Source organism: Scaptodrosophila lebanonensis, unplaced genomic scaffold (genome assembly GCF_003285725.1).
Source record: "Scaptodrosophila lebanonensis strain 11010-0011.00,11010-0021.00 unplaced genomic scaffold, SlebRS2 tig00000142-arrow-arrow-pilon, whole genome shotgun sequence".
In the NCBI taxonomy this organism is placed as follows: domain Eukaryota; kingdom Metazoa; phylum Arthropoda; class Insecta; order Diptera; family Drosophilidae; genus Scaptodrosophila; species Scaptodrosophila lebanonensis.
In genome coordinates this window covers 1,013,880-1,034,342 of record NW_022060589.1, presented here as the reverse complement: position 1 = coordinate 1,034,342, position 20,463 = coordinate 1,013,880, and the positions used below count along the sequence as shown (strand labels likewise).

The window sequence follows — 20,463 nt, the reverse complement described above, 5'->3', positions numbered from 1 at the left end:
ACTACCATTTCAAGTTTTCACTTTTCTTCTTTTCTTGCCACTATATAATAATTCTTTAGAGTTTATATTTAGTTTTTAAATTGTTTTTTTTTTGTTTGTTTTTCTTTTGGTTTTTATTCTTTACGCTACAAACTACGACAAAAATGTTGAGTGGGTTCGGGCCTATCGAAACTTAATCACAAGAATAAACGTTCTTCATTGCACTTGGGGCGGTGACCCCCGACCACTCCCTAATAGTTCCACGCTGCAGTTGCTGCCGAAGCTGGTGCTGGCGTCGCGCCCGCTGCCTGCGCCGGCGCACATCCGTCCTCAGCTTCAGCGCCGCTGCCGGCAACCGGGGCCGAGGCCCCATTACTGCTCAGTCGCTGGACGCGCACCAAACGCAGCTTCTCCTCATTGATCACCTTGATTTTTTTGTCATCGTGCGTCGCATCGCTGCGGCACTCATCGTTCAGAGTCTCCTCATCGTCGTCCTCCTCCTGCTTGATGTGCACCTCCGGCTCCATAAAGCGCTGATCGATCTCCATATGCGCATGCTCGTGCTCGTGATCGCCGTGCTCGCTAGGGGTGTTCTCTGCTTTGGAGGCCTCCACAGCGGCTGCTTCGTCGCGACTGTAGTCTGAGGGTTGCATCACACATACACCGTTGATGATGCGCTCGCTGTCGGCGGCGGCAGCAGCGGCGGCCGCAGCAGCCGCCGCAGCAACGGCTGCAGCAGCAGCTGCACCGACGGGTGCTGCAGCAGCGGGGTTAACCCATTGGGGGGCTGCGGGCTTGCGACGGGAGCTGCGCACCGCATTACTCATGTAGGCAGCTGCCGCTGAGGCGAGAGACTTCTGCATAACCTTCTCGTAGTCGGCAGCGGTGGCGGCGCTTAGCTTGTCGGCATCCGCATCGGGACCCTCGAGGGATTCGTTGTCGCTCATGTTGTGGGCGCTGGCATCTAGCTCTAGATCGTCTTGGTATTCATCGGTGCGCTCCCGCTTTAGTGTCGACATGGAGAGGTCCAGGCCGCTCATTTGCTCCTTGAAGGCCTGGTTTAGGGCTTGCAGTTCGTTCTCACCAGCTGCACCAGCGGCGGCAGCTGCAGCGGCTGCTGCACCTGCGGCGGCGGCAGCGCCTGGTATGCCGGCCAGACTGCGCCCGAGAAGGGCTGCGGCAGCAAAGTACGGTGGGTAGGGTATGGGCGCACCACTCAAGCCCATGCGCTCCTTATGCAGCTCGACGAGGCGCTGTTGCAGCAGAATGCGAAACTGGACGGGATCGAAGGGGGTGGCGTTTGTGTTCTCTCGACTGGGTATGGGATTATCAGCACCAGGTTGGCCATGCGGCACTTGTTGCTTCAGACGCATACGGTGATTGTGGAACCAGTTCGTGATGGTGCGTGTCGCTAGGCCCAGCTCGTTGGCCAGAAACTCAATGGTGCCCACGTTGGGGTAGGGATCTAGGGCGAAGGCGAGGCGGAGAGCTTCCTTTTGTTCCTCCGAGAAGAGTACACGCTGCTTCTTATTTGGTGGTGCCCCACCCACAGAACTGCCGACGCTGCCCGGCCCCGGGCTGCTCGTATAGAAGTCGTTGGTATCATTGCTCGATGTATCTGAGCTGTTGTCTTGCTGATTGGGGCCCGTGGAGCGACGTCTCTTACTTGCCTCACGACGCTCGTTCTTCAGCACCTGCAGCCGCTCAACATTATTGGCATCGCTTAGCCAAAGCTGCATGCGAATAAAGGGTTCTCGACCCTTGATGGAGAGCATGTGCCACGGCTTTGGTTTGCTGAGCAACTCCGACACGGAGCCCTGCGATAGTCCCAATACAGCCTCGCCGAAGATCTTCTGGCCGATATTGTTGGCCAGAAGTGCCTCCTTGATCTTGGTGGTTATGTCGTGAGTGTCAAGATCTTGCGTGAGTGCGGCCATCTCGTAGACGGTGGGCGACATGTGCTGATGAAGGCTACGCATGGCATTGGGCGCATGAGCGCCGTGCACTGGCATCAACATTGGCTTCTTCTCAGAGACACCGGGGACGCCCACAGCACCACTACCGGGCGCTGAGCCGCCAGCACCACCGGGTGCTGCATTCGATGAATTGCCGACTCCAGGCACGCAGCCGCCTCCACCATTGTTGCCAGTTGCGGCTGGCAAGCTGATGGCATGTTGTGGCGGTAGGCCCGGTGAGGTGAGCAGCATGTTCTGGTGATGAAGACCGGCCGCTGCTGCCGCTGCTGCAGCTGCTTGAGCCGCAGCCGCTGCATGCTGATGCTGTTGACTCTGCTGCTGTGCTACAGCGGCGGCTGCCTGCTGTTGCTGCATAGCCGCCGACATTGCAGCCGCAGCATGCATTTGTTGCATGATGTGCTGAGCCTGTGCCGGCTCCTGGAGCTTCAGTTCGTTCATCATCTTCTGCATGGGCAGGGTGGCTTGCATCTTGTTGGCCAGTCCCTGGGGTATCTGTGGACTGCCGCTATAGCTGCCGGTGCGCATCAGTTTCTCGGGTGCGATCTTGTATTGACTCGCGACCAGTTTGTGCACCGCATTCTCATCCTCCAGGAACATCTTCATGCGTATGAAGGGCTCGCGACCCTTTTGGGTCAGCATGTGCCAGGGCTTGGGGCGCGCCAGCAGATCAGAAACAGAGCCCTGCGATAGACCTAGCACGGACTCGCCAAAGAGTCGCTGCGATATGGAGTATTGGGAGAGCGCCTCCTTGACGCGTCGCACAATGTCTTCAGTGTTCAGGTTGTTGAACATGTCGAATTGCTGTTGGGTAATCGGTGGCAGCACCGCTTTGGTGGGTCGCTGTGGCGTCGAATGGTGCGGCGTGACTGGTGGCTGTGTGATAAGCGAGTTTGTGATGCTGGCCATGCGTTGCAATGGACTGGCAGTGGCGGCGAACTCATCGCCTTGACTGAGAGCCGGGGGTAAAATGGAATTGCTGAGCGGACTGGGAGCCGCTGAGTTGCTTGTGTGCTGAGCCGATGCGTTGCTGCTGGGTGGTGCTGGTGGTGCGGGTGTGCTGCCACCACCTCCGCCACCGCCATTTCCACTCGTCACGCTTTCCGATTTGCGGGCCATTAAGCCGAAGGCTGCGGCGTTAGCTGCGTTTGCGACACCTCCAGCGGCATGACGCTCATCGTCGCGTTCACCATCCTTGGAGCTTTGCGAGTGCTCCAGTGATCCGCGCTGTCCATTCAACTTGATGTCCTTGAGCATATCCTTGCCGGTGCCGGCACCACCGCCCAACGACAAGTCCTGAGCGCCATTCAGCACCTGCTGCTGCAGTGCCATCAGGCTGGAGAAGTTTGGAAAGCTGGCGGCGGCTGCCTGCTGTTGTTGTTGCTGCTGCAGCTTGGCGATCTCACGCTCGAAGGCGTGTCGCATATTCTCATCGGCGGCCATTGCCGTGGGGAATGTATTCGGCGCACTGGGCATGCCGGCGGCGCCACCAAAGAAAGGTGACAGCAAAAAGCTGCAGGGTTAAGAGAAAGACAAACAGAGAGAGAGAGAGAGAGAGAGAGAGAAAGAAAGGGTAGGATTAGGTAAAGTACTTCTGCTTTTCATTTAAAATGTATGTTGTGTGGTACTTACCCGGGGAAGGCTTCTCGTGGTGTGCGCGCCATGATCTCTTGATATAGACGCGTCATCTTGTCCTGGGCAAAGTCCTCTTGTCTAAGTCGCTGCTCACGCTGCGCGGCCGCCACTTCGCGCTGCTCGCGTTGCTGTTGCTGGGCGGCTGCAACGGCTGCTTCGCGTTGCTGCTCGCGTTGCTGTTCGCGCTGCGCATGATCGACATGCTGCTGCTTCAGCTGATGGTCCACCTTGAAGAAGGGTGAGGTGCAGGTCTGCGGTGGCGATTTGCTGTCCTCGTTGCTGTGCGTGTCATCGCCACCGTGGGCGCTGGCGCGTCTTTGATGCTCCTGTTGCGCCTGCGCGTTACTCTTCATCAGCGATGAGGCTTCGCTTAGAATGTGCGCAATGCGGTCCTCGGACATGGAATCATCACCACCAGGGCCGCTGCCAACGCTTCCGCGTCCCGCATACTGTGGCAGTCCAGAATCTGTAATGGGAGAGCGGAATAAAAGGAGCGATTAGTTCGGTTCGGTTTGGTTCAGCTCAGCACATTTCGGTTGGGTTGGGTTGGGCTATAAAGCGCCGACTTCCATTAAACGTTGTAAACTTTATAATTTCTGCGTACATTGCCTTCTGGCTCGCCTTTATTGAGGGCCTATTGATATCCCGTCCATGCTATGGGCCAGCAGACCGGCCTGCCTGACTGTCTGAATGTCCAGCCAATTAAGCCATAAAACGTTCAAAAAGCCAGCGAACTGATGCACAAATTTGTGGCCATAAAACGCAAAGCTTCAAAACATCATAAAGTTTTTTTTTTTTTCGGTCAAACGCGTTGCAGCTACATTTCCCCCCTTCCCCCATAAACCTTCACAGAATACCACTCCCCTCCCACGCCACCGACTCAACTCTTGCTTGAGCTCAATTATAACACCATTTGATTTTCAATCAAACAACAAAGCACAAAAACAAAGCGCACGCCGCCGCGCACCAACAAAGCGCGTCCATGAGGCGCTCATGTCGCGTTCTATGCAATCCAAAACAACAACAACAACAACAACAACCACATCAATGGGCGCTTCAGCAGTCAAAAAAGCTCGTCCAAAAAACGCCTGCATAGAAATTTCCATTAGAGATGGTCAGCAATACTTATTCGCCTATTACCCTATAGTATGTATTTAATTTCGAATTGTTTATCTGAGTCGTGCAGTTTATTCCATGTCGTGATTTCATCGTGCAGAGACATATTTGAATGCAGACCCAAAAAAGGTGTGGCAGGATGGGTTTTCAAAAAGATTTCTACAAGGATAGACAATGTGGTTTTTAAGAAAGATTTCCCGTGATGAAGTCGTAGAAACTCTAGTTAAAAACTAAGCTAAACGTGCTTTGCGTCCGTTTCTGAAACAGTTAGTAGGACTCGTGCGTGAGTCACGAACTTTATGAAAATCTTGTATATGTATCTTCTTAAAGAAACAACTAACATCAAAGAAATGGGGGAAATTCTGATCAAATATAGAATTCCCTGATGAAAGGGCTCTGCAACTCCATGTGGTCCTCACTAGACATAATCACGCGCCCATCTCTAGGCCATGCAATGGTCAACCACAACTGAGCCTTAAATAGTTCGATGCAAGCGTCGCGCTAATTTGGCACGCGCCGTCGACTACGAAGATGCTGCTGCTGGCCGTATCCACCAAATAGCAGGACTGTGGATATGGCACAGGGTCGGGGAGGCTATAGCTCGAAAACCGTCCACAATGTAGGGCTGTGTTGTTGTTGCTGTTGTTGGCTGGTTGGTTAGTTGGATGGTTGGTTGGTTGAATAAACGAAATGAATAAATGAATTCAATTGCAATTGAAAAAGCACATGAAAAAATTGTTTTGCAAAAATTCAATTGAATTTTCTTGTTTTCGTATTTTTGTTGCTGTTGTTGTTGTTGTTGTTGTACTTCTGGTTGTTGTTGTTGTTGTTTTGGTTGTTGTTTTTCGTCATCTATCCATCCAACCATGGGTCGTCGTCAAAAAACAAAATAAAAAATAAAATCAACTGCTAAATTGCAAAATAATCACACAAGTGGTTCTTTGTACAATGTGGTGGCGACAGCGACTGGCTATAGAATTTCCTGTGCCATGTCCTGCGGCATGTTTGTGGCTGCCAGCAAACATCAATCAGCACGTGCGGCAGCAGCGGTGGCAAGGGCACGAAATAACTGAAAATCGCTTTACAATTGCCAAGCATAATCGATGCCCAAAGGAGCAAACACTTTTTTTCTGTGCTCTCCTCTGCTGTGCTGTGCTGTGGGTGCGGGCAGGATGCGGCTATATCCTATATGCTAACCAAAAAGACGACAATCGCATCAGGAATGACGATGACGATTGCTGGCGGAAACGGAAATCAACACATGAATGACTAATGTTTGGACACCAGCTCTTCGAGCCAAGCAACTAACAAGCCCACCAATAAACCACTCCCGGTGCAGAGCCATTGTGGGTCCAACAACCAACCATTCAAGCGAGAGAATTGGCGAATTGAAAAGTGCGCCATTGAAATACAATAAACCAAGAGATAGACAAAAGCGATAAAAGGCTAACTACAATAGATCGCTGCATGGTCGGTGGTCGGTGGCCGGTGGCCGGCAGTCTGTGGCTCCACATGTAACAACATCCTGAGCGGCGCACTTTTATTTCTTTCTAGCATTCATTTTTTTCCCTCCGGATTTCCATTTCTGCTAACCGAATGATTTTTTCAATATTTTTTCATTTGACGTTGCCGCTGCCGCTGCCCATCGTCGCTTCATTTGGGGATTACAAAGTGTTTTTGTGTTATAAAGTCGAAGATGACATTGATGACACCTGGACGCCAAGCAGACCAGGTCAGTAATAGAATAGGACTCCACTGAACAGGACAGGACAGAATGGGCGGCATTGGATTGGTGAGTAGTACCGTGCCAGACTCAGACAGCTTAAGCGGTCTTTAGTCTCACACACACACACAAACACACACACATGCACGGCTATAGAGAACTTGAAATGAAACTCTTGCACAAGCTTTAAGCATTTTTAGTTAAGATTTAATACAAAGACACATACTTTCTACATTTTGGGGTACTTTGAATAAAGTCTCTTCAATTTTTGAATGTACGTTTCAAACGCTTAAAGTCCTTTTTATATTTAAACTTTCATAAAGAATATTGTAAATATTAAATGCTGAAAATATTAGTAACTTTTAGAACTTTTAAAACAGAAAATTTAAATTCAAAATGTTTGCTGCTTGGATTTGATTTCAATTCTCAGACGTTCCAGCAAGGCACTGTAAATAAATATGAAACGGGCACACTAAAAAGGAAAGGGAAACAAATAGCGTAGAAATGCTTGAAATTTCGCTTCAACTTTGCAAGAAACATATCATAATGGAAATCAAGTTTTTTCGATGTACTTGTACTTTAAAGCAATAAATGTGGAACTCTTTCTATCGTTTCATTATTTGTAATGCATATGAGAATTATGATATAGAATACAATAGAAATTAGGCAGCAGACGAAGCTATATCTCTTCGTTCAAAACCAATTAAATGCATCAACAAATTAATCAGCTTTATGAAAGACTTGGCATTAACTTGGCTCTCAAAGCTCACAAATAAGATGGCCAACTTCTCCAATAGCTCTCATCAATGAACAATTTAAACATGTATAGAGTATGTCTATGTTTGTATCAATAATGAGAAAAATTAGTTTTAAAAAGTAACGCTTTAATCAAACTAATATCTAGATGTATGAGAATCTCACATTTCAAACAATTCAATCACTGAGCGCACTTAAAGGTGGTGGGCATTTAATTTGGAAAAAACAGATCAGGTTGGGGACTCAAAATCGGGCAGACAGCGGCCAGATGGAGGGAGAGACAGACTTTTAAATAACGCAGAGCCCCAGCTTCGAATAACCTGAAGAGACCAATTTCGAGTTCATGGCAATGCCCGCCACATACGACTTTTTACTATGCCATATAGATATAGATATTCGTACATATGCGAATATATTTGTGTATATTTTATATTTGTCGTTACCGTTAGCCACTTTTTTGTCTGGCTTTGTTCGTTTGTCGTCGTCCGGTTTCCATTTTTTTTGTTTTTTTGTTTTTTTGTTGACTTGCCATTTTTTGTGTTTTGTTTGTAATTTATTAGAGAGGAACATGTTGACCAAATTGTCATTCAAAAGGATTTGCGTACAACATGCGCCGAAGCTGGCATTATAAAAATATAGATATGAGCTATCATTTCTATACAAATAGACATATGTATATTTGTATATTGTATATAGGTAGGTAGGTAGGTAGGTAGGTAGGTATGAGCCCAAACTCTTGACACATTTGCTTGATGAATATTTTTTGCCTTTTATAACAAATCAGCAGACGAGCAAAACCCTTTTTTTTGTTCTTCTGGTGGACCAACTGAGATGGTATGGCTTAGTAGTGGCCAGTCGGAGGGCCTCAGTCTTTGCTGTCCTTCACACATAACTGATATATATGTATATATAGATATTTGTTGTTGTTGTTGTTTGCTGGCTTTTATTTTTTCTGCTCTAATACAATAAATATTTGCCAGCCACACACAAATATGAAATAATACTTCAACATGTCGCGCCAGTCGATATGCAAAAGGGTTCGACCGGAGTGTGGGACTGAAGTGGGTTTTTATGGGTGAGAATGAAGGGTGTATGGTGGGGGGGGGGGGTAGGTGGTGTGATTGCTGCATGGTAACGGTAACGGTAACGCATTGAACGGAACCCATTGAAATTGGCACACGCACGCAATTTGCATTAATTGCAAGAAAAATTTTCTAATTAAAATGCCAGTCAGTGAAGAACGAGCTGTCAGTTGTGTTTGTTTGATTGTTGGGGGACGGAGAGAGATGGGCAGAGGGGAGCAGCAGAGCAGAGTGTTGCAGAGAGTTGGGACTGCTTTGTATTAGCACAAGTGTCAATTAAAAACGATAGGATGGCTGGCAGTTAGGCAGTTAGTCAGGTGGGCCGTAAGGCAGAAAGGCAGACGAGCTACTAAAGGAGTCTCCTCATCGTCCACATCATCACAATCATCATCACCTAAGAGAGTTTATTTCAGGGCGGGCCTTACTTCTAACTGAACTGAGTGCAAACGTAGCATGGCAAATGAAGAGGCAGTGGCAGACATCAAAAGGCAATTGGCAAAATGCAAAAATATTGAAAATTCAAATGCAAAATTGAGCCAAAAATGCAAAATGCATATTCGCAGACACATGATTGGGATTGGTATTGGGAATGGGTTGTTGGAGTTGAAGCTTGTCTTGCAATTAAAATACAAAATATGGCCAAAGAAATTGCTTGCCAGCTACTCCTTTACATTGCATTTTTTATTTTTTATTTTTGGTTTCGTTTCGTTTTTGCTTGAATTTGCAGCTGCTACGGAAGTTTGTCTTGCATTTTAATTTGTTTTCGTTGTTCGTGGCTGTTGTCGAAGTTCATTACAAAGTAATTAGCTGGCTTATATGCAAAATAAAAGCACGCAAAAAACAAAAAAAAAAATAAAAATGAAAGAGAGTGAAAAAAGGAGAAGAGTAGCGAGCAAGTAATAGTGGCACTGGCAGTGGCAGTGGTACACGACACCGCGACATGTGCAACATTTTGCGGCAAATGTCGAAGACAAAGTTTTTTGTGTGCCCTACCATGTTGGTGGCAACTGCTAGACTGCCAGAGGTGGGGGTGGGGATGGGGACTAGACGCGGGGCTAATGCGACAACTTGCGCCGGAAGGGGGTCATCAATTTGTTGCCAGCAAGCATATGGAGAAAGGTATGGCCGCGGGGGGGGGGGGGGGGGGGGCATGAGGGAGATAGGGAGGTAGGGTAAGAGGTAGGTTGGTAGAGGAGTGTTAAAAGCAGACGTCAACAGTTGCTGAACATGCCAACGTAAATGCCATAAAAGTTTTAATAAAATCAATATGTTAATTGGGATATCTAGTACTACTACTCGTACCACTATAGATGTGAATAATGATGTAAGGGCTGGTAGATATACGAGTATGTGGAACACCAATACAGAAAAAATCACAATTAATAAGAAGAAATCAAACAAAGGCAGCATTATTTCTAATTAATAACAGAAAAACTTATTAGAACAAAGAAACAAACTTTCAGCTTAATGTCTGGAAGGCATACTTCATTCAATACTTTCTACTTGAATACTTGATAGTCAGATGAAATGATTAAAGACTGAAGAATTAATTAACCAGTTGGCTAGTTTGGGTAGAAAAGCCATTCAACAGAGCTTCTACAATCTCTTGACTATGCTTATCAGTACCTTTCACCCGCTTATGCCCAATTTCGCCTTTTCTTCCTTTTACCGACCCCCCCCCCCCCACACACACACACACACACACACACACATACACGCATACACATACACGCACTCACAATGCCGCAGATTTTGGTCACCGCTTATTTAATTTGCTCATCATAAAGAAATTTATAAAAAATGTTGATGTGGTTGCGGCTTTATGCTAATTTATGCGCATTGTTTTGCAAACCCACGCGGTGGCACTTTTCTACTCGCATATATATATATACACACACACACATACATATAACATATAAAGATAGATAAATAGATGTATGTAGTATATGCTGGCCTCTCAATGAAAAATTTTAATGGCTGTGCGAGTCGCATAAATACACGATATAATCAAATAAAATACAATAAATATGGGGCCAAAAATCATATAAAGCGGCAAAAAATTGATACGCTCGGTCGCTTCACTTAACTTAGTCATCGGCGTGCGTGAGTGTGCGTGCTGGCGTGCAGGCGTGCGTGAGTGTTGTTGCCGCACACACACATTTCGCTTTATGGCTTGTGACAAATTTTTGCTGTGGAGGGGAGCGATGGGATGCGATGCGATGAGACACGACGCGAGGCAGACGGCAGAAGAAAAGAAATTCAAGTGGCAGAGACAGAGAGCGGATGGACAGATGGGTGGGGAGGGGAGGACTCTTGGAATGCTTTTGTGTCTTTTGTCTTTTGTGTGCTTTGCTATTTTTACACACACACACACACTCACACACATACACGCACACGCACACTTAAGCTTGCACACTATTTTGCCGGCTAAAACAAATGGACGACGTCTGCTAGAATTATGTGTTAATATGCTAGTATGTATTATTAGCTGCTATAACGTGCGACCGTTTGGCCCGATTGCCTGCCTGCCTGTCTGCCTGCCTGCCCGGCCGCTTGCCACCCCTCCCATTATTGTTGCTGTTGTTGTTTTGTAATGCGGCCAAGCCCAAAAATATTTGCTGTTGCGTATACGCAGCGTGCGACGGCACAAGTTTACATTGTTGTTGGCCAGTTTAAAGCACTGGCAACGGCACAGACGTTTTACAACACTTAAGTTGAGCTTGGAGTCTAGCCACCACTTAGGGAAAAAACGCTTATAACTTTCTAATATGCCAAAAGCAACAATTGAAAAAGTTTGCAATTTTCGAAAAAAGTCTTAGAATGTCTGTAAAAAAGTCCAAATAGTGCATGAAATTGTGTGCGCGCTTTCGAATTCTAAATGTTTATAAATCTTTAATTGAGAGAAAGTGGATCTATACCATGTTTGGCATTCAAAGCCTAAAAAATAACACTATATCGTGTGAAGAGAGCGATATTAGTTAATAATTAGCTGGGCAATGCTCTAAGCTCCTTCAAAAATAAATAGATCAGTGGTTGAGCCTGCCGAAAAGTTGTCAACTATAGTATTTAGCTTAGAGTATTTAATGGAACTCTTCATTAAATGGCAAATTTGTTGTTGTTGTTCTCACTCATGATGCTGACGAGGCGATGCCACTTAATATGCAACATTTGTTGTTAAATGTTTAAGAACACCAACTGAATAAAAACAGCAAAAACAACAACAACGAAAATAAATAAAATCAAATAACTAAAAAGTTTTTGCTGCTACCAACCCCAATCCCAATCCCAACACCAACACCAACCCGAACACCAACCCCAAGCCGATGGGCAACACTCTAACCCACAATTCAACAATCCAGTCGTTGGCGTCGTCGTCATTGCCACAAAGCTGACTTCAAAAGCTGCAACGTTCAACGTTTTTTGCATGCCTCGTTGACGTCAGCAGTTGCATTCTGTTGTTGTTGTTTACATTTAATTCAACTTCACATTTTGTGCTGCTGCTGCTGCGGCCGCTGTTGTTGTTGTTGCTGTTGCTGTTGCTGCTTTCAAGCCTTTCACAGACCAATTGTCACGGCAGTCGCGTCAAGCCGCCCCCCACCCCAACCATTCACCGTTCTCTCCTTTTCCCCCCACCACCACCTCATAGCGCGCTTTAAACAATTACAATTCAAAAATCATTGACGCGCTGTGAAGCGGCTCAGTCGGTTGCGTTCCATTCCCATTCCCACTCCCAGTTCCAGTTCCACTTCCACCTCCACTCACTGCTTTCCTCACCGGCCGGCGCCTGCCATGAAGCCGCTCCTCCTGGCTTAACTTTTTTTCACAATGACTTCAAAGTAGATGGCCCAACAACAACAACAACAACAAATTATTTGTTGTTGCTTCTGCTGCTGTTGCTGTTGCATAACAATTTTGCTTTTGCTCGCTTGACTTTTGGCCTCTCTCCCACTCATTTACTGCTCTCCTAAGCCTCTTTCCACCTTCTTGTGTTCAATTGACTTCAAACTGTGTGAAAAGTTGACGCAGTTTTTGTTGTTGTTGTTGCTATTGCTGTTGCTGTTGTTGCTCTCCGTGCACTCCTTGCTACACATTTTAGCTGACCCTTTGCCTCAAGTATTCTAGGCATGCGGCAGACAAAGATAAATGGCGAAAATGCCACTGGCACTGGCTATTGACTATGGGATACTCTTCAAATTTTCGAAATAATTTTATATAGAATCTTAGCTATGGCACAGTTCTATTGGTGATATACCATAGTGTGGAATAAATTGTGATATCAGAGAGGGGGTTTGCTGCAAAAGTCTGTTCCCTATTTCGATGTCGAACAAATCGTAATTCATAAGAGTGTTTTTTTTTTTTTTTTTTTTGGAACTAGGAATCAATTTTGATTCTGTTTATGGTGTTTGCGAGAACTATAGTAGAACAGATCTGAGTATTAGAAAACTGAGAAAACTGCATCTGAAGATGAAGTGGACTGTGGAGAATATAAACTTGGTGTTTTATTCCTTTCCATACATTTCATGTGATTAAAATTATGAAATCATTGAAATTTGGCAACAGGCATCCCTTTACGGATTCAAATGCGAAATATTTTTTGGACCTTTTTTTGACATGATTTTGAATGGAAAAAACAGTAATATATGTAGTTTAAGGTACGCAAGCATTTATCAATATTTGCATATAATTAAGAGCCCTACAACTACACACACACCCATGCATACGAGCACATGTATACATACAAACATATATCGCTGAACTGCTGCTCAATCGGTATTGTGTGTAGAAAAATAAAAATCCGCTAGTCAAGTGGGCTTGGGGCGCTCTATAAACATTAAGTTTAGCCTGCCATGAGTAATCGTCATAAATTAATTGTCAACATTTGCATGCACTTAGATACACACACACACACACACACACACACACGCAGACACACACACACTCAGACACACACACACACGCACACACATGTGCAAGGCAAACAAAGCAAAACGCAAAAACTTTGATTAACTTCGAAGTTGTTCATCGTATCGCTTGCTTTAGCTTCAGGAATGTGTGTGTGTGTGTGTGTGATTGTGTCCATGCGTGTGTGTTGGTTTTGCGTGTCTGCGCCTAAAAGCGTGCTGCACATTGTTAACAAAGGCAGCGGGCGGGCGCACTTTAAAAATACTTTCCCACATTGACATATTCGTTGCTTTATTTACTGGCATACTTGCTTACAGTCTTCATTGCTAGTGACAAATTAATTTACTTTTTTAAAAAAAAACTCTCGTATATACTTGTATTACAGTTGTAAAAAAATTTCGAAAGAGTACACATGTAATCTATCTGCTAGCAGGCGGTCGAAACGATGCTGTTGCAAATCTGCAATGCTCCTAGATATTATCTAGTAGTCTACTAGACTCTAACTATTTCAAATAATGTTCCCAATGTTTTCTAAAATTAGTTTTAATTACTTTTATTTGGCTAAATTATGTTTTTCGTTTTCTTTCGCTACAAATATTAATAATGTTTCATTAAATAATTGTTTTTCTGCTTATATGTTGACTTTTTTGAATATCGCTCTTATTTTCTTTCCACTTTTGCTTTTAATGTTTGAAATTAAAATTTGAAAATTGTATTCCATTTTAAAAGTCATACATTGGTATTTAACACTGTAGCATGTTAGTTATAGCCCTTGCTGTTGTTTTTGTTGTTGTTGCTGTTCCTTTGTATCGCGCATAAAATTAATGACTAATAAAAATCAATAAACAAACAGAGCATTAAAACACTCGCTACACCGAAGCTTTTAAAGTTTCTTGTGATCAACAAAAAAAATGTTGAAATTCTTGTGGAAAAGAAAAGAAATGTAGAAGACGCAGGATATAATATTTTAAAAGACTTCAACTTACAATGCAAATCACAATAACATGTAATCGCCTAGACTCGATTAGTGCATCCATCTATGTTTTACAATTGACTTCTGAGGTCGTTAGCAACAACAGCAATTATGGCTAACAACATGTGTGCTGATTAAATGCAAATTATACATAAAGAGCTGTCCCCCTTTTGGTAACAGTGTAGAAAACAAGAAAAAACATTCTTATCGCCTTACAACGATCTCGCATGATTTTTTTATGAAGTTCAGTTTCAGTTTTTCGGTCGCACAATTTTTTATCGATTGTCTGAGGCGGCTGTCGCCGGCGACTGTCGCTGCTGGCCTGCCGCATTTGTCTAATTGTTGCACCCATACTCGTCCTGCCCCCCGTCCGCACCCCCTTGGCTTTGTGCTAGTATGCTAGTATATGGTCTGCATAAAATTCCCGTGCATTTTCACGCCTAATGTGCGAATTTGCCGAAATTTATGGCGACAGGCAAATGGCCGCTCGAAATGCAACGGCCGCTTCTCATCGTCGTTGTTGTTGTATCTGTCGCAGTCGCAGTCGCTGTCGCAGTCGTTGTTGTTCTTGCTATTGCTGTTGCTGTTGTTTTTGTAGAGTTGTTGTTGGCACGTTGATTATACGCAAAAATCAAAAATAATTAAAATTTTACAATTTAATGTTTTGGCCGCAAGCCAAAAGAAATGAAAAACGCCATAGGCCGAAAAGAGCGAACGACTTGTCTGACAAAATGACCAACTCACTAAATGACTGCCTCACTCGCTCACTGTCTGTCTTTCTGTCTGACTGCCTGGCTGTGTGTCTGTCCGTCCGTCCGTCTGTCTGTCTGTCTGTCTGATTGAATTTCTGAGTATTTTGCTTTTGAAGTTCTGCACAACTTTGCATTGTTCGTCGAGCTCGTGCCCCCATTTCTATCGCCACCCCCATTTAAATGTGTCTCTTCTGTTTCTGGCTCGGTTTCTGATTCTAATATCTGAAGCGGCAATTTTACAACACTCTTTTAACACTAGTACTTTCTTCATTAGTGCATTTTTTAAATCTCATATTTAAACATTGTGGCTTTACAATTTTTTCTTTTTCTTATTTTTTTTTTGACTTATGTAAGTCCCCTTTTTTGACTTTTATTAAAAAGTTTTGCAGCACTGCACACAAAATGTGTCATAGCAAGCAGCTTTGCGGCGTCTGCCATTGAATGAAGTGTGGCTACACGATGCATGTTATGAACCTGTCAAAACTTTTCTCTGCTCGGCAATGCAGTTGAAGAGCGTTCTTTTCAATACCCGAGACTATTACAGGTGAGCCAGACCTTGGCTGCGTACAAGCTGATAAGCTTGTCAGCCGTGTCGACAGTCCCTCCACCCCCCTCCCAACCCAACACTATTGCTAACAGTTAAGCAAAAAAAAAAGTTAATAGAAAAAAGAAAAGCGATATGCATATACATATGTATGTATGTAGGTACATAGGTAGTTAGGTATAGCGGGACTTACCTTTCTTGGGTATGAGCGATTTGAGGAGCATCACCGCATTATCATCACAGGCCCAGGCGTGCATTTTGCGATAGCTGTCACGTCCCTTCTCGGTGAGCTTATCCCAGGGCTTGGGCTTGCTAAGCAGCTCGGATACCGTGCCCTGTGATAGTCCCAAAATGTATTTGGCAAACAATCGCTGTCCGATATTGTGCACGGATAGCAATTCCCGGACACGGCGCGAGATGTGCAATGTGTCCAAAGCCTGGTTCGCATATTTGTCCATGTTGTAGCGCAGCATCTCCTGCAATTTGGCCTCCATGGGATCACCCTTGGGTATCAGTGACTCACCCAAGCGGCCGGCCATCGAAGCGCCGGGCGGCAATTGCAGTTCCGCATCAGCGAAACGATAATGGCCGCGCGCCTCTTGGCCGGCAGCCGCTGCGGCGGCAAACTGAAACGGCAGGCTGGGCAAGAATCCGGGGGCGCCTAAGGCATGAGCGTGTTGGGCATGCGCAGCCATTGCTGCCGCGGCAGCCGCCGCATTCGCATTGGGTGTCAAGCTATTGTTGTTGTCTTCGGCAACGGCGACAGCAGCGGCCGCAGCATTGGCGGCAGCAGCTGCTTGCAGCAACGATTTGTTGCCATTCAGCGTTGACGCAATGCTGGCGGCTAGCTGAGCGGCAGCGGCACCACTGCTGGGCGCATTCGGTGTACTATTGGCGCTGGAGGAGTTGGAGTCGTGCAGATGGTGGGTCGCCGCATGGTGGGCAGCAGCGGCAGCCGCCAGGGCGTGATGATGGTGCTGCTGGTGTTGCTGGTGATGGTTGAGGGCCAGCTTGTGTTGCTCTTCGTTTTTGATATTAATGCTATTGTTGTTGTTATTATTGTTGTTGCTGGATGGAGCATTGTTGGTGGCGGGGCCGCCGACGCCGCTGCTGCTGCTGTTGCTGCTGCTGTGGTGCAGCGACGAGGCAAGGTGGTGCGACTGCTGTTGGTGATGATGATGTGGCTGCTGCTGTTGCTGCTGTGGATGCTGATGATGCGAGGAGAGACCGTCTAGGCAGCGCAATGGATTTTTGGAATTGGAACAAGAAGTAGAAGAAGAAATGGAAGAATTGTTGGAATTGTTGGAATGTGAGAATGTTGAGTTAACCAATTGACTAAGCAGTGCTGTGGACGAGGGTCCATGCTGCTGCTGCTGTTGTTGGTGATGGTGGTGGTGGTGGTGGTAGTGTTGTTGTTGCTGTTGCGTTGCAAAGTGCGCTGCTGCAGCGGGTGGTGGAGGCGGCGGCGGTGGCAGCAGCTGCCCCTGTTGTACAGCTAACTGTTGTTGTTGTTGTTGTTGTTGTTGTGGCGCATTGGCATTTTGATACAATGTTGGCGTTTTGCTGGACGTTTCAAAGCCACGCCGCCAATAGCTATTGACCAGCTGCTCTTCCAGTGTTAGCGCATCGTACGGCGATGGCGTTCTGGTAGCCTGCAATGGTGGTTGTGGCGGTGGTGGCGGCGGCGGTGGTGGCGGTGGTTGTGGTGACGACAACAACGACGATGCCGCTTGCGGCTTCACCTCGGACGCCACATCGACTGCCCCTACACCCTCTTCTACATCATCGGCGAGATCTTCGATTTCGATTTTCGGCAGCACTGGAGTGTTGCTGTTTCTGTTCCCTACAACTGTTTCTTTCTCACGCGTTTCTGTTTCTGTTTCGCTTGTAGCAGCTTCTGCTTCTTCATCTTCATCATCATCTTCATCATCTTGTGGCTTTACTGCATCTGCGGCAGCTTCTTGATGCGGCAGCTCTGCGGAAACAACAAAAAATTGTGCTTTTTTTGTTGTTGTTCTTGCTATAGCTATGGTTCATATCATAAATTGTTTTTGATTTTTATTATTATTATTATTATTGATTTGATCAACAACATCCATGGAACAAAACGCCAAAAATGAATCAAAATTTTGTTTCGTTTTTCGATAGATTTGTTTGGTTTTGTTTTTTGTTTTTGTTTTCGATAGCTCAATGCAATATAATATTAGCACATGTTTGTTTTTTCTGGTTTCTTGCTCTTTGCCAATTCGTACAACAACAAAACAACAAAGTATGTAAGTATATTAAGTGTATTGTGGGCGCCATAGATAAATAGAGAGCGCAAGTAACGTAGCAAAAGAAATACATAAATATATATATATATATATATATTGATATATATATATATGTGGAGAGAGCGAGAAAGAGGTTGAGTGGAAGAGTGGGATAGAGAGAGAGAGAGAAAGAGAGATAGGAGCACACGATCGCGAGGCTTGTTGTGTCGTCTGTTGGTGCTTGATTGCTCTTTTCTTTTCTTCTGTTTCTGTTTCTGTTTTTTTTTTTTTTTGTATTTATCGATAAACATGCAGCAACTCAAAGTGTAACGCAATACAACAACAACAACAACAACGGACAAGAACAACAAAATCTTGACTTTAAATGCAAATATATAGGTGTAATAATGTCGCTCTGTACGTCCACCTACAATTCAGTCAGGTCTGATTAAATGTACAACGATATGTGTGTAGTCTCTACGTCTTGGCGCTATTTACATTTCTTGCCGTTGTTGTCTGTTGACAGAGTCATAAAAATTGGCGCCGTTCGTTCGCATTAAGCTGCCAATAATATATTGTATGGCTGTTAAATAAACGATAAAAGTGTCTCCAACCAAGTCTGCGCCCGATTGATAAACAATCAAATCGAGCAAGAATAACAATAGTCTACACACACAGTGCCGGCGCCAGCATTACAGTACAGTACAGTACAGTGCAGTACAGTCATCGAGATATTCCAAAGTCAAACAAGAATTGTGATTAAAGACAAACAGATATATAACTGTTCCAAATTGAAAAATGTACAGTCAACGGATATGCCAAAGCTAGAGCTATAGGTGCAGTTAAACGTACATAATCAGGCAATGGTGCATCCAAAAGTTCAATAAAAAGCTGTCAAAGTTGTAGTTAAAGTACAGCCTTGAAGTCGGCTTAGATTCGAGTCAAAATTTAGATTGATAGTCCGATAGGCAGTCCAAAGTTCAAAGTCAAATCGATAACTCAATCGCAGGGTTGCTTGCGAAAGTACAGTCTGTGCCTTTTCTACTCACCTTCGCTGGCAACGACTCCGGTCTCGTTGGCGGCGCCATTCTTGAGCGCCTCAGCGGCCAGGGCCTTGGTGCGTTCGAGCAATAGCGCTTGGAATTTGTTGGGATCGTTGGCGCAGGCGGCTGCGGCGGCAGCTGCTGCTGCAGCGGCAATCGCCGACTGTGGACTGAGCACATTCAGATCCAGGGGACTGCTGTTGAAATGAAAAAGCAGAAGCAAAGCACACAAATGGTTGTTGAAATCATTTCTAAGTATTACAATTGTTAAGTGCTATAAGAACTCTTTGACTTACTGGTGCTCCTTTTTGATTTTCATCTCGCTGTTGCTGTCCGTTCCATGTGCCACACTCAACATATCGGCGTCGTCCTCGGTTTGCGGCACCTGTTCCCGTTGCTGCTCACTGTGCAGCTCATTGAGGGCATTGTCGTCCTCCTCGTCCTCATCCTCATCGATCATGTGGGCATCGTTGTCTTCGGTTGGTAGCTCAGATGATTTGGATACTACGGCCAAATCGTTGTTAACCTGGTTGTCTGGTGCTCCATCAACATTGTTGTTGCTGCTATTGTTATTGTTGTTGTTGTTATTATTATTTGTGGCAGCAACGGCAGCTGCTAGCGCTGTGGCCTCGGCCAATGCCTCATTGATTTGCTGCTTATCCAGACGCGCCTCCAAGCGCATTATATGCTGACGTTTCACCTCCAGATGCTCCTCAAGGCGTTGGATTTGTACCAGATGGGTTTGTTCGAGTGCGCGCAGGCGTTGCAACTCATCCAAAAGTGCTTTAATCTGCAACAAAATAGAAGATGGAGTTCGATGTGATTAGGGCGATTAAACAAAAGATCTAATACAAGTATAGTACGGATATGTGCTGCTCATTTAAAGAGCAACTAATGGCGATGCTTATGATTTAAATAAGAATTCTCTGTAGCTTATAGGTAGGGCCAGCTGCAAATGAATTTTCCAATAAGACAGTGCAGTGTTTGTTTTGTTGTTGTTGTGTTTGTTGCGGTTTTATGCCAAGCTTTATGCATATTAGTGCTTCAGTCAGGCAGTTCGTCAGTTCGTCAGTTAGTCGGTTGGGCACTACTTTGCCAAAAAACTTTTCAGTTGCATTCGCGTTGTTGTTGCTGCTGCCATTTTTGTAATTGTGCACATCAATAATTAAACAACAACAATGCTAACATGTGTCTGTCTGCTCTGATGTATGTGTATGTGTGTGTGTGAAAGTTCGAGAGTTATAAAATAATTTTTAATAAAATTAACAACGACGCTGGCTTTGCCACAACGGCGGCTCTGATTGCCAGCGACTGATGTGGCATACATTGTTGGTACGCAGTGCCACAGCCACTGCCACAGCCATAGTCGCAACCACCCTCGCCCCCGCCGCTAGCATGAGACACAGAGACAGCCACAGACAGAGACGCGTCGTCGTCGTCGTCGTCGTCAGGTAGGTAGGTAGATAGGTAGGTAGAGCGGCAAAGAACGCTGGGTTCGAGTTTTCCGAACTTTGTTTGTTTGATGAAAATATGATAATTGGCAAATTTGACAAGGGAATTTTTCTTAAGTGCGTCGACAACGCCATGTCAGGCTCTCTCATGTGTGCATGTGTGTGCGCGCACGCCCCGCACACTCACACACACACACACACACACCGACTCACACAAAAGTTGACAAGGCAAAGTTTTTGGCAGCGCCGCGCAGTATGCAACAAAATTTTTTAATGACAACA

General features: G+C 45.4%; 1 protein-coding gene across 1 annotated transcript in view; it reads right to left on the bottom strand.

Annotated features, from left to right (window-relative positions):
* Window positions 1–230: 230 nt before the first annotated feature.
* The window catches only part of LOC115629329 (homeobox protein cut), a 112,245-nt gene continuing 92,012 nt past the window's right edge, over window positions 231–20,463 (bottom strand). Inside the window, exons 3-10 of the mRNA XM_030525778.1 lie at window positions 19,027–19,520; window positions 18,737–18,927; window positions 16,557–16,666; window positions 15,629–16,424; window positions 3,585–4,053; window positions 3,125–3,465; window positions 2,117–3,082; window positions 231–2,071 (exon numbers count right to left, since the gene is read on the bottom strand). Of these exons, the coding sequence (XP_030381638.1) occupies window positions 231–2,071; window positions 2,117–3,082; window positions 3,125–3,465; window positions 3,585–4,053; window positions 15,629–16,424; window positions 16,557–16,666; window positions 18,737–18,927; window positions 19,027–19,520 (5,208 nt within the window). The remainder of the gene's footprint in view (window positions 2,072–2,116; window positions 3,083–3,124; window positions 3,466–3,584; window positions 4,054–15,628; window positions 16,425–16,556; window positions 16,667–18,736; window positions 18,928–19,026; window positions 19,521–20,463) is intronic.